Source organism: Ostrea edulis, chromosome 10 (assembly GCF_947568905.1).
Source record: "Ostrea edulis chromosome 10, xbOstEdul1.1, whole genome shotgun sequence".
NCBI classification, from domain to species: domain Eukaryota; kingdom Metazoa; phylum Mollusca; class Bivalvia; order Ostreida; family Ostreidae; genus Ostrea; species Ostrea edulis.
Window position 1 is genome coordinate 25033493 of NC_079173.1, and position 12873 is coordinate 25046365.

The window sequence follows — 12873 nt, forward strand, 5'->3', positions numbered from 1 at the left end:
TTGATAGAATTATGATGCTTATGGTCTTCAAGGGTGTTCATTGGGGGGGGGGCGCTTACATATATATATATATATATATATATATATATATATATATATATATAAAAAGCTTACCTAATTTGGACTGATTTTTTTTTTAAATGTAGGACCCCCCCCCCCCCCCCCCCCCCCCCCGAGCCCCAATCATTCTTTTTAGAGAAAAGTTAGAAATGGAGATTTATGCTTTATTTTAAGTAAATGAAAATTATTTTGAATTTTAACTGTAGAGAAATGTTAAATGTACACATTATCTATTGTGTATGGGTTTCACTTGAAAAATAGCTATTTAGAGGTACACATGTAGTATCTAACTTCACAACATGTACATGTATGTATAGATAAATTGATAGCAGATGGTAGGATCTTGTTAAAATTGGAATAGTTTGACCTTTTGTTGGTGTCTATGATGAAGCTGAAAGTTCAAGTGAGCTTTTCTGATCACTTTTGTCCAGTGTCTGTCTATCTGTCCGTCCATTATTTTTTTTTTATATTTACGACTTCTTCAATTTCAACCAAACTTAACACAACGCATCCTTTGGTGAATGGCTTTCATTCCTGCTCAAATAATAGACCAGGCCGCCTTTAAAGGGGAGATAATCATGAAAATCTAATAATTGGGTGGGATCATTTAAAAATCTTCTCAAGAACACAGTGTTACATCAAATTGACGATACCATTAGTGCACTTGACGAATCTGGAATAGTCAATGTCACGAGTAAATCACTAAGTTTGACTAAGATCGTTAGTCCTTGAAACGACGACGTGCATCAAATTTACTATTTATTAGAGTCAACTTGACAATATACAAAGTTCATATATTGATATCAGATAAAGTCAATTTCATTAAGCCAGTCAGTACCATTGACAAAGAATTCTAGTCCAATACGGGACTTTCGAGATACGGATCCACTCTGACTTTTATCGCGCGTAGGGCATGTCACTTCCGGATTACAATAACAACAACGTAAACAAACATGAAATATTTCAATTGCTATCAATTTCCTGCATTTAAATGCTATCTTTGAAAGAAAGCAATCACTACAACCATTTTATAAGATAAAACAATTGATAATATTATGCGAGTCGGCGCGGGAAATAAATCTAGGGAATATCTTGAGGATATCGGTAAAACTTCACGCCTTGCATCCAATGGTACGCGTCTAAATGCGCCTTTTCCCTTCCATCTAATTTACACCCAAGTACTAAGCACCAATAATGACTTGGATCGTCATCGTGGGACTGTGCATAGCTCTTTACGGACCGTCTGTTAGCGAAACACCATATGTATCGATGTCAACTTTGCCCTACAATTAATTATTATCACGTGACCGTGGTGTATAAACGTCAAATATAATCGGTCGTTACGGCATATCCCGAAAGTACTGCACTGCATAGTTATTGAGTGGACAGTCAACCTGACAATTTTACCTTGTCAAGTTGACTACGAATTTCTTTCAGTGTAGGAGTTACGAGATTGATCACTGTTCGTTATCTTCACCTTTCATTAAGATCATGACAGATATTTCAAAAATAATATAAGTTCTTACAATAATAGTAACAATAAATCCAAAAGATCTCGCCATTTATTTATTTGAGAGCGAAAAAAAATGTTTCTTTTATACCATGATTACGGTGGCATAGAGAGGCCAAATAAAAAAAATATATAATATTCGTTCGGAGCGATTTGTTCGGAAGAATTAGCAAATTGTTCGGATAAACTAGTAATTCTTTTGGACGAATTGGCGATTTGTTCGGACGAATTAACAAATTGTTAGGACAAATTAGTATAATTCGTTCGGACGAAATAGAAATTCATTCGAACAAATAAGTAATTTTTTTCCCGAACAATTAGCAACCTTTAAGTAACATTTTCGTCGTCTTTATAGAGAGTTCTTTAGATACATGTAGGTATATAAATATAGGCCTAAAGGGAGGGTCGGCAGCGGATACTCGTCAAGGACATCACAACAGGGAGGGGGGTAAGGGAGGGCCTGGTCCCCTCCCCACCTTCTATTTTAAATCTTTCCTTGTTTCTTCTTTTTACATGTAAAAATTCTTTTTGAGATTGATCACTGTTCGTTATCTTCAGCTTTCATTAAGATCATGCCTGACTCTTTATTTTGTATTCCTCAGTTTAATATAAGAGTTACGAGATGATAATTGTTCGTTATAGTCGTCTGCCATGCCTTCACCAGGCAATATTTCTACCAAGAGGAACAAATATCCGATCAGGAGAAAGGCGAACCAGTTAGCTCTTTGGTTGTCACAACACCAACTCTATAAAGATATGCTTCAGATCCTTGACAGACGGCAGTTTTCATGATAACAGTTGGTTGCCGATACAATGGAATCTTTAATCGTGAATCTTCTCCTGTCATATCAATGGTTAATTGGAAAGGGGTTGGTATTTCCAATCGCATGATTCTTGGACCTTTCCAACCAACTGAAAGACAACTTCTAACGCCTTACGATAACCTCCATTTTTATATCAAATCAAAATACGACAATACAAGATATCGATTGTATTTTTGCTGGAAACGAAGAGATCTCCATATTATAAGTTTAAAACATGTTTTAGATAATATTACTAATTAGTGCTCAACTTACACAGTGGTTGAAAACTTACATTTTGTACGAATTTCAGCTTGCTGGAAAGATCCGAGAAGTTGCGATTGTTATTTCAATTCAACTATGTACCATTACGAAGTTGACTGAACATCTAGACTAGCCCTACGTAGGGCTAACTTAAAATCCATATATAGTGCGTTCAATAGACCTAGATGTCTAGCTTAATATGCACTTACATGTACTCTCTCTCTCTACCCCCCCTCTCTCTCTCTCTCTCTCTCTCTCTCTCTCTCTCTCTGCTTTAAATATAAAGTTTAAACATGGATCTAGAGACATGTAGTACAGAGCACAACACTAGTATACATAATTTTTGTAGAAATTTATTTCCGTCATGGTGTGGCGGAAGTGGAAGTCAGACAATCTTGATGGGATTCGAATCCGTAAATGGGAATTCCAGTGCAGGCTTGTCTGATCTCCGAGGACAAGTGGTCAACACTGTGGTGACCCTGCTCGGTAACTGTAGAACTGCAGTTCAGTTTTGCCAGCATTTTAGTCTGAAATTGAATAACGCAGTATTAAGTCTTCCCCGGAAGACATGTGTCGCCTGCTAGTTCATTCTATATGTAATATATCACGTATAATGTTGAAAAAGTAAATTTTTCAAATGGTTTTTATCAGTTTAATACTCCTTTTAAAGGTTTTGAGAATTACTAAACATTCTTTAACGATAACTTAATTGAAATTGAAAGATGAGACATTATTATGCAATGCAATTTGTGGGAGAATCTGTTTGAAATTAAGACATTTATTAAATGTAGACTGAATGAAAACATATGTTTGAAAATATGTATCAACCTGTTACTGTGCTCTTCAAGACAATGGTAATAACCATAAGTAATTATCTGGTGGGTTTACTGCTTAGTCTTGTTGTCTTTTTATATATCCAATTTACTGTTTCTCAAGAAAAATCATAACTAGTGCTGTTCTGAAATCACATATACTGTCCTTCAGTATGGGAATTACAAATACTGTCCTTTTGTACATAAAAATACTGTCCTTCAGTTAATCATAAAATAAAATCTTCAGCAAAAAATTTTTTGCTGTAAAAAAATTCTAAGTCCCGGCAAAGAAGAAGTTGATAAGCGACAGATTCGAAAATGTCTTACACAATACAGTTGGCCACACTGATGCTCTGTGCCAAATATCAGGGAGTTGTCCCATGTGGTTCTTGAGAAAACTGTGACAGAAATTTTTTTGCTGTAAAAAATTCTAAGTCCCGGCAAAGAAGAAGTTGATAAGCGACAGATTCGAAAATGTCTTACACAATACAGTTGGCCAATACAGTTGGCCACACTGATGCTCTGTGCCAAATATCAGGGAGTTGCCCCATGTGCTTCTTGAGAAAACTGTGACAGAAAATTTTTTGCTGTAAAAAATTCTAAGTCCCGGCAAACAGGAAGTTGATAAGCGACAGATTCGAAAATGTCTTACACAATACAGTTGGCCACACTGATGCTCTGTGCCAAATATCAGGGAGTTGCCCCATGTGGTTCTTGAGAAAACTGTGACAGAAATTTTTTGTGACGACGACGACGCCAGACGACGACGCAGGACGACGCAAGACGACGGATAGTGATCCCTATATGTCGCCACTACGTAACGCAGGCGACACAACAATAATGAGATTTAGACGTGGAGAGGGGGAAATTGTGTGTGTTATTGACGGGTATTGCTAAAACGCGGAACGGAAAATAATTCGAGGCGGTCAGCATATTGTAAAATCAAAAGGCTTATATTATGAACAAGGAAGCAGAAATGATAGAGAGAGCGGGAAGTCATCCTAAACATCCATCTTTTTATAATCTTCATGCTAAGGCATAATTATGTATTTTAAAACTATTATAACATACTATGAAAAATATTAAGCAGACGCCTTTGGGTACCACGCCCCCTTTTTCCCTGTCCTTGTCATTTTCAGATCTCCCTCTACTAACGATTGTGACAGTATGTTATTTCACAAATAAACTATAATTTAAAGGTGTTACCTTAAGAACCGATTTAAAGAACCTCTCCAATGAATGACAGGTTCTCATCTCCCCGAAAAGAACATTGAACAAGAGGCCTATGGACCACATCGCTCACTTGTTGTTCGGCTATTGTGATTTTAAAAGATTTTTTTGCAATCTTTACTCCCATGAAAATATTTGACCCCATATTATGGCCTTAAACCTAGCCCCTTAGGATCACGATATAAACATGATACAATGTCTTTTTTCTCAACAATTTTCTCCTTTTTAAATTGAACTTGATTTTAATCGAATTAGAAATTCTTAAAATAATTGAACTTGAACTACACCTAGTATGACCACTTTGCCTCATTTGATGTAATCAAAGTGAAAGTGAAAGTTGGCATACAGGTATCCAATCTCTCATACAGAGTTGTCGATCCTTACAGAGCACTGTAAGGATCGACAACTCTGTATGAGAGATTGACAGGTATCCTGTGGATGCGAGTTGAACCCGAAGAGATACAGCGGACGAAAACACGATTGAAACAGAAGTAATATAAAGCAAGGTGAAACGTTTGTATCCCTAGTAAGAGGAATTAACAGATTTAATTTAATATATGAAATGATTAAAAGGCTAACAGAGAATTCATGTTTGAATTGAATTAAGGACCACAGACCTTATCGGTTACCTGAGTATTAGTTATAAGTATTACTAGTCCCTGGCAAGGACAATGAAATCTAGAAAAAAAATATCCTGTTTTGAATACTATATATAAGAAAAAGATTTAAAAGATCACATCTTTCTTTTAAATGCCTTCGAAAGTGCCTATAGTGATGAAAGGGTTTACATGATGCAACAGACGTAACCTTAACACAATACAACAAGGACCCAACCTAAAGTCAATACCCTGGGGGTGCAAAATTCACGACTTTGGCACATCCTTTCCTACTTTTCCTAAATATGCATTTAGTTTTTATACCATATCAGCAAAACTTTAAGAAGTGCATGTATTTCAAATGATAAAGAAATTATAATCACTGTAATGATTTTGGCTCAACCCTAGAACTAAACCCTTACCCCCAAGGATCATGAAATTTACAATTTTGGTAAAGGACTGCCTGCTCCTTGTTCTCTCTATTTAGTTTCAATTTTGTATCAATAGCATTATTAAAAGGGTGTTATTCAAATGTTTACACATGTTTGGCTATGAAGTAGTCGTAAAGGAAATATAGGGAAATTTCCAATGTGCAATATAAAAGTTGAAATTTAAAAAATTCTACAGTAGAGTTTTATACCAAATTAAAGAATGATTTTAAAAAGACAATAAGCTTACTAATTAAAAGGGAAAAAAGTATGGGTCATCGGCAATTCTTTTTCAGGGGAGCATGTCAAAGGACGATTTTTGGCCAGTTTTCATGGGAAATGGCATTAAATAAGAAATGGATAGGTTTTTTACTTGTAGTTTCATACTTTTCCTTTATCCTTAATAATCATATGGATTAGGAAAAAGTTCACCAATCATATGTAAACACTGAGTCATTGCATAATATTCCAGGGGTGGTGTCAAAATGTGTAATGTATGAACTGTCACAAATTCAATAAATCCGATATCACGCCTGCTAATCGATCAATTGCATAACAAGAGGTTATGTATGGAAATCAAAAGAGATTGATTTCCGGTTATGCAATCGATACCCAAATTTCACAAGCATAGATGGTAAATTGTTTAAATGCAAGCAATTATTGAGATTTTAATTAAAATGTAAGAATGTGATTCGATGAGTAATTCTATTTTCTATTGTTTTACACTTTTATAAAAAGCAAGGGTCATCGATTAGCAACGATTTTTGTTCTGAAGCGAGGGTCGGTGGAGCGAAAACGCTGTCAGAAAATCGTATTTACCGACAGAAATTTGTGTTTATTCCATTTTAAACATAATTGTCAATACTTACCATTAGTTCACAATATTTGCGAATTTGCAGCAAAATTTGGACTTTGATTTCTGTATTATTTAGCAAAAAAAAAATATACGAGGTAAATGACGTTGCCTATGCAAGTGATCCAAACGTTGTGAAGGAGAATTTAGGTTATGCATGAGAGTAAGAAATAAAAAGTTTTATGCCATATACATCTACGAGACTATCTAACTCTTGGCAATAACTTTTTTCTAGTATCGTTTCGACAAGGCTAACCTCAAGCCTCGACTCCGTTTCCCTTTAAAGACTCTCATATCTTTTTTTTCTGTTCTGAAAAAAAAAAAAAACTCGAACAATGAAAAATCATTTCATTTCTTCGGCACGAGTATTTATGTGTTACTATTTTAAATTTCCTAAAAAGCAGGTTTCTTTTGTAGCTGTAACACTAGTGCTAAGATGGGGGGGGGGGGGGGGCTAAATCATACTGCTAAAATTAAGAATTTTAAACTTTATAATAATCTATATTATTATAGAAAGTCTACATTTCTTTAATTCTAAACTTTTCATGTAACAAAATTTAACAGTACAATTGTTTAGAGTTGATCTTCCCAGCCCAACATGTAGAAACCGCAAAAGGATTTTGTATTGCTTATAAATTAGTAGATTCACATCTTAACACTAAAGGTTAAAAAACAAAATCAAAAACAAAAACAAAAAAACCAACGATTATCATATAATCGAAGTTTTTTCACTTTTTATGTGCATCGTGATCGCGATCTATTTTTCTTTGACATGCTAATACTACCTGGGCCGTTAATGATGATCAGAGAGGTTAAAGGCTAAGACTAACTGCATACCATGCCCGAGTCTACATAATACACATTTAATTTCATAGGGTTCTTTACCAAACATAAATACAGTTTATGAAGTAAATGAATAAAGTACATGTATGTTGCTTCTATTGTTCACAGTATACTTTGAACCGATGGACTGAAAAAGTACACACAATAAAAGCGGAATTACTTCAATAATTGATGAATCTTCTTTTTCTTTCAATTTTTCACACATTCAAATCGCATATCAATCTCTTGTACTTTGATTAAAAAAACCTTGTAGGTTAGTTCATAAAAACATTAACAGTTACCTTTAAATAACTTGAATTATGACTTTTGAAACTTTTTTTTTCTTACTCTCATGCATAACCTAAATTCTCCCTCAAAACTTTTGGATCGCTTGCATAGGCGACGTCATTAGTCCAAATTTTGCTGTAAAGGTCGCAAATATTGTGAACTAATGGTAAGTATTGACAACTATGTTTAAAATGAAATAAACACAAATTCCTGTTGGTAAATACGATTTTCTGACAGCGTTTTCACTCCACCGACCCTAGCTTCAGAATAAAAATCGTTGCTAATCGATGACCCTTGCTTTTTATGAGTGTAAAACAATAGAAAATAAAATTACTCATCGAATCACATTCTTAAATTTTAATTAAAATCTCAACAAATGCTTGCATTTAGACAATTTACCATCTATGCATGTGCAATTTGGGTATCGATTGCATAACCGGAAATCGATCTCTTTTGAGATTTGCTATAGAAAGTAGGTGGCGTTTCTGCACAAAGTAAGGGTAGAGGGGCAGAAATCGCCAATCTGCAGTTCTTATGAGAACCCTGTAGTGGTGTATTCTACTAGGGACTTTTGAAGTATCATTTCACCATCGAAAAAGTGATACAAGCTCTCAAGTATTTTATATGAATTTTTTGTGATTTATCCCGGAATGATAAAAAAGGTACTTTGTTTGCAAATAAGATGCTCTAGAGTCCAAATTTCGCCGTGATTTGATGCATAATATGAATATCTAATAAAACATCTCTAAACGACTCAGATAAACATTCTCTACCCACAGGTGTTCACACATCTGCCAAAGCCAAAACTGCAAACTTCTTGTAAAACGCTTTGTGAACTTTTATACAAACATTAAACTTACATTGTACCTTAATCAAATTATGGAGCAGAATTTTAAAATAGAATTATTTTACCGTTTGTAAACTAATTCCTAATCATTTGAATTCAATCAAAATAAAGCAAATTAACCCGATTTTTTATGGTCTTATCATGGCTACATTCTTAAATTAAAGTTCCGTCCCGGTGGTTTTTTTTTTTTACCCAACACCCATTAAAGACAAACTGTTAATGTGTATATCATCACAGGAGTCTGAAGTTTTTGTCAAAAAATATCCACCGTCTTCTAAGGATATTTTTTTCCGGATTGGATTCCACCCCCCACCCGGATTTTTATTTTTATTTTTAATTGATAAAACTTCAGATTCCTGTGACATAATAAATAGGGCAATCAAGGGAGACTATCTTACCTCCAGGCCGGGACGGAGGGCGTCATCCTGTGCGTCGCTCGTTTCTTGGTGGTTCATATGGTATTCATAACATCCAACACCTGGTCTCACGATCACAGCAATGTGCTTTAATTTGAAGAAGAAAGTAACTCCTTATCAATGATTATTGACAATTTAAAAATGCAATGCGAAAACCTGAACAGTTTATCGTCAGTTTGGATAAGTACAATCATTGAAGGATCTCCTATATACTGAAACAAGGAGGGTTAACAATTGTTTGAGTAATACTCTTTCACATTTTATGACTAATATTGTTAACTGTAAAATGGAAATAATGTCGAAAATATCTTGTTCTGTACGAGGTATATTTTGCAGAACATCGCTGCATAAAGAGAAAAATTCAGGTAGACTTGAGCGAATGTCATAAACATTCAGATCTGAAGAGAATTAATCTGAATTACCATCAGATAGAAAGATTTTATCATCCTATTGTGTCATTTTCATTACACTAAATATATTCCCCGTTTATCTTTCAGTTTTGAATTAGATAGGTGCGTACGAAAGGGGGGGGGGGGCTAAAAAAAAGAGAGAAAAAATTCTGGATCCGTCCATGTATGTGCAATAAAGTTGAATTTATCAATTTATCTAATTAATATTTCATCTACAGGAATGTATATCTAATGTTTTATAACTGAAAAGTATTGGAATGACTATTATTTAGAAAAGTCCACAAACAGTGCTGTTCACACGGTTATACAAACGTGAAAGGCTTACGACATTTTGAGGCATTTTGATCACAGAAAATAAAGAAAGCGGGGGCAGTCTAGAGCATACAGTTTAGATCAAGTCGTCAACGATTAAAAGATTAAGCAAGCCGCAGTGAAGACGCACTGTAGGGGATAGGGATGTTTGTAACTAATTACAAATTTTCATGTAATTATCTCAATGTACATGTATAATTGAGCTTCTTTTTTTCAGTTAAAGAGGTTCGCACCTGAGATTTGAAGTAATGTCAATTACAGAGGTTTGTACCTGAGATTTGAAGTAATGTTAATTTTTGGGGAAGTGTATTTTTAATTTCTACATTGACGGACAATTAGGAAATCAAAAAGAAAAACTGGGGTTGCAATGCTTGTGAGCTATGTGCAATGTTCTAAGCATGACCTTTTTGCACTTAAAATTCACTCAAGATTTATTCAATTAAACTTGATTTGTCTGTTGGTGTCAACACAACATAAGCAACAAAAATTAATCATTACATAGAATAGATACATAATCATGTAAGTTTGATACTAGTAATGGAAATAAATAATGACCTTTTTGCACTTGATACTAGTATACGAAAAAATTCATGATATTAAATTTGAGAGTTTAAAAGGACATATTAGGAGTAATGTCAATTTCTAAAATTTCATATAATTTGCAAGATTTTGTCTAAAAAAAAAAAAAAAGCAATTGTAATTTATCATTGATATTACCTATGTGTCGTGTAATTTCAATTACATTTCAAATATTTTTCATGATCTAACATAGAACTCTTGAGGGTTAACATAGGCTGTCTCTGCTGTCCAATCCCACTCATGTACGGAGTATTTCAGTGGTAAATAAATATTGTTTAAATTGAACCTGATCAAACCCTGAACTTTACGTCATATATATGTAGCTGCGCAATCGGAACATCACTCGGCCTATTCCGGAGAATTAACGTTTATTCTCCGGAATACGCCGAGTGATGTTCCGATTGGTAGCTGCGCTCAAATGTAGCACCGTCGGCATATAATGTTAAATGCGGAAAGGGATGGGTGTGAATAGAATTAAAAAGGAAACAAGTCGAAATAAATTAACCGAAACAATCAGTCAAAATAGATTTCCTTTTTTATCATAATGTCATAAGTTCAAACCAAAATATCAAAATAAAAATCCAAGAAAAAACTAAATTACAAAGTAACATCTCATATATGCATTTATCATTCAGTATCCCTTTCTCTATTCGTTCTACACTGAGTGCAATCCCTGTGGACCCTTGATTGGCAATCAATTTATATTATCATATAGCCTATGTATGCACTTAAATGTACCATGCAGTGAACTGTAACAGGAATCAGCTTAAGTACTAGTAAGAATATATACAGTACTTAAGTACTAATAAGAATATATACACAGTACTTAAGTACTAGTAAGAATATATACAGTACTTAAGTACTAGTAAGAATATATACACAGTACTTAAGTACTAGTAAGAATATATACAGTACTTAAGTACTAGTAAGAATATATACACAGTACTTAAGTACTAATAAGAATATATACGCAGTACTTAAGCACTAGTAAGAATATATACAGTACTTAAGTACTAGTAAGAATATATACAGTACTTAAGTACTAATAAGAATATATACACAGTACTTAAGTACTAGTAACAATATATACAGTACCTAAGTACTAATAAGAATATATACAGTACTTAAGTACTAGTAAGAATATATAAAGTACTTAAGTACTAGTAAGAATATATACAGTACTTACGTGTTTGAAGTCATACAAGACTTGTTCTGCGACGACACAGGTAACTACCTACAAAGATATCAATAATTCCGCCAATCAAACAAAGATATCAATACTTCCACCAATCAAACAAAGATATCAATACTTCCACCAATCAATCAAGGATATCAATACTCCCACCAATAAAACAAAGATATCAATACTCCCACCGATCAAACAAAGATATCAATACTTCCACCAATCAAACAAGGATATCAATACTTCCACCAATCAAACAAAGATATCAATACTCCCACCAATAAAACAAAGATATCAATACGTCCACCAATCAAACAAAGATATCAATACTCCCACCAATCAAACAAGGTTATCAATACTTCCACCAATCAAACAAGGATATCAATACTTCCACCAATCAAACAAGGATATCAATACTCCCACCAATCAAACAAAGATATCAATATGTACTTCCAAAAACCAATCAAACAAAGATATCAATATGTACTTCCAAAAACCAATCAAACAAGGATATCAATACTTCCAAAAAAACCCAAAAAACCAATCAAACAAGAATCGTCCAAAACCACCTACAAAGATATCAATACATCCAAAAAAAACCAATCAAACAAGGATGGTCCAAAACACATTTTCCAAACCAAAACATGTCGTTTCTGTGCAGATCTATATTAATTATGATCCGCACTTTTTCAAGTTGCTTAAATAAATCAAAATCAAATAAAAACACAACTAATGGAAGCGGAGCCCCCTCCTCCTTTACCCCCCCCCCTCCCAGATTTATCTTCAATCTGAATAATTCAATTACATAAATTTTATAACTGTAATCTGCTTTTGAAATATGAATGCAACAGAATGAAATATGAACCAATCAGATGGCTTGGCGATAATGTGCAAGTCTTACCACTGACAGAAACACGACGAGAGTCCTCATGATTTACAGATTGCCTGAAATATTTTCAGCGGTGATATATATTCCACTTTCTTAGGGGCCCATTGGGGTTGCTAATATTTCTAACGTTTATAACTTTTATATAACTTGGGTCATTTCAATTTTTCATGTCGCACTAATGATAATATAACCTTGATATTGATAAATACATATGCACCTGATAAATATATTTGTCCGTCTGAGTATTGTACACAGTACAGGTCTAATTACATTTTTATACCCCTCGCGAACGAAGTTCAGGGGGTATATAGGAATCACTCTGTCTGTCTGTCTGTCTGTATGTGGGTGCAGATTCGTGTCCGGGCCATAACTTCTTTGTTCTTTGACATAGGCATACCATATTTGGCACACAGGTGGATCGCCATGAGACGATGTGTCGAGTACCTTCATGACCTCTATATGACCTTGACCCTTGACCTCAAGGTCAAAATTAAAGGGTTTTTTTTTTTTTTTTTTTACAATGGATTCGGGTCCGGTCCATAACTTCTTTGTTCTTTGATATAGGCATACCATA

The 12873-nt window shown here is 34.2% G+C and overlaps 1 protein-coding gene across 1 annotated transcript; it reads right to left on the reverse strand.

Moving 5' to 3' along the window:
* Window positions 1-2971: 2971 nt before the first annotated feature.
* LOC125665613 (uncharacterized) lies at window positions 2972-12396 on the reverse strand. Its single transcript, XM_048898351.2, has 4 exons — window positions 12312-12396; window positions 11414-11461; window positions 8909-9013; window positions 2972-3161 (listed from the first exon to the last, which is right to left on the reverse strand). Exons 1-4 carry the CDS (start codon window positions 12339-12341, stop codon window positions 2997-2999), a joined length of 348 nt encoding a protein of 115 aa, XP_048754308.1. The 5' UTR covers window positions 12342-12396; the 3' UTR covers window positions 2972-2996.
* Window positions 12397-12873: the final 477 nt, after the last annotated feature.

Bases quoted from the DNA above. Each gene is read 5' to 3' on its own strand.
- LOC125665613 (XM_048898351.2), bottom strand. From the start codon at position 12,341: ATGAGGACTCTCGTCGTGTTTCTGTCAGTG. The intron at 9,014-11,413 runs GTAAGTACTGTA...TTCAAATTAAAG, and splicing joins TCTTGTATGACTTCAAACAC to CACATTGCTGTGATCGTGAG. The intron at 3,162-8,908 runs GTAAGATAGTCT...ATTCAATTTCAG, and splicing joins CCCTCCGTCCCGGCCTGGAG to ACTAAAATGCTGGCAAAACT.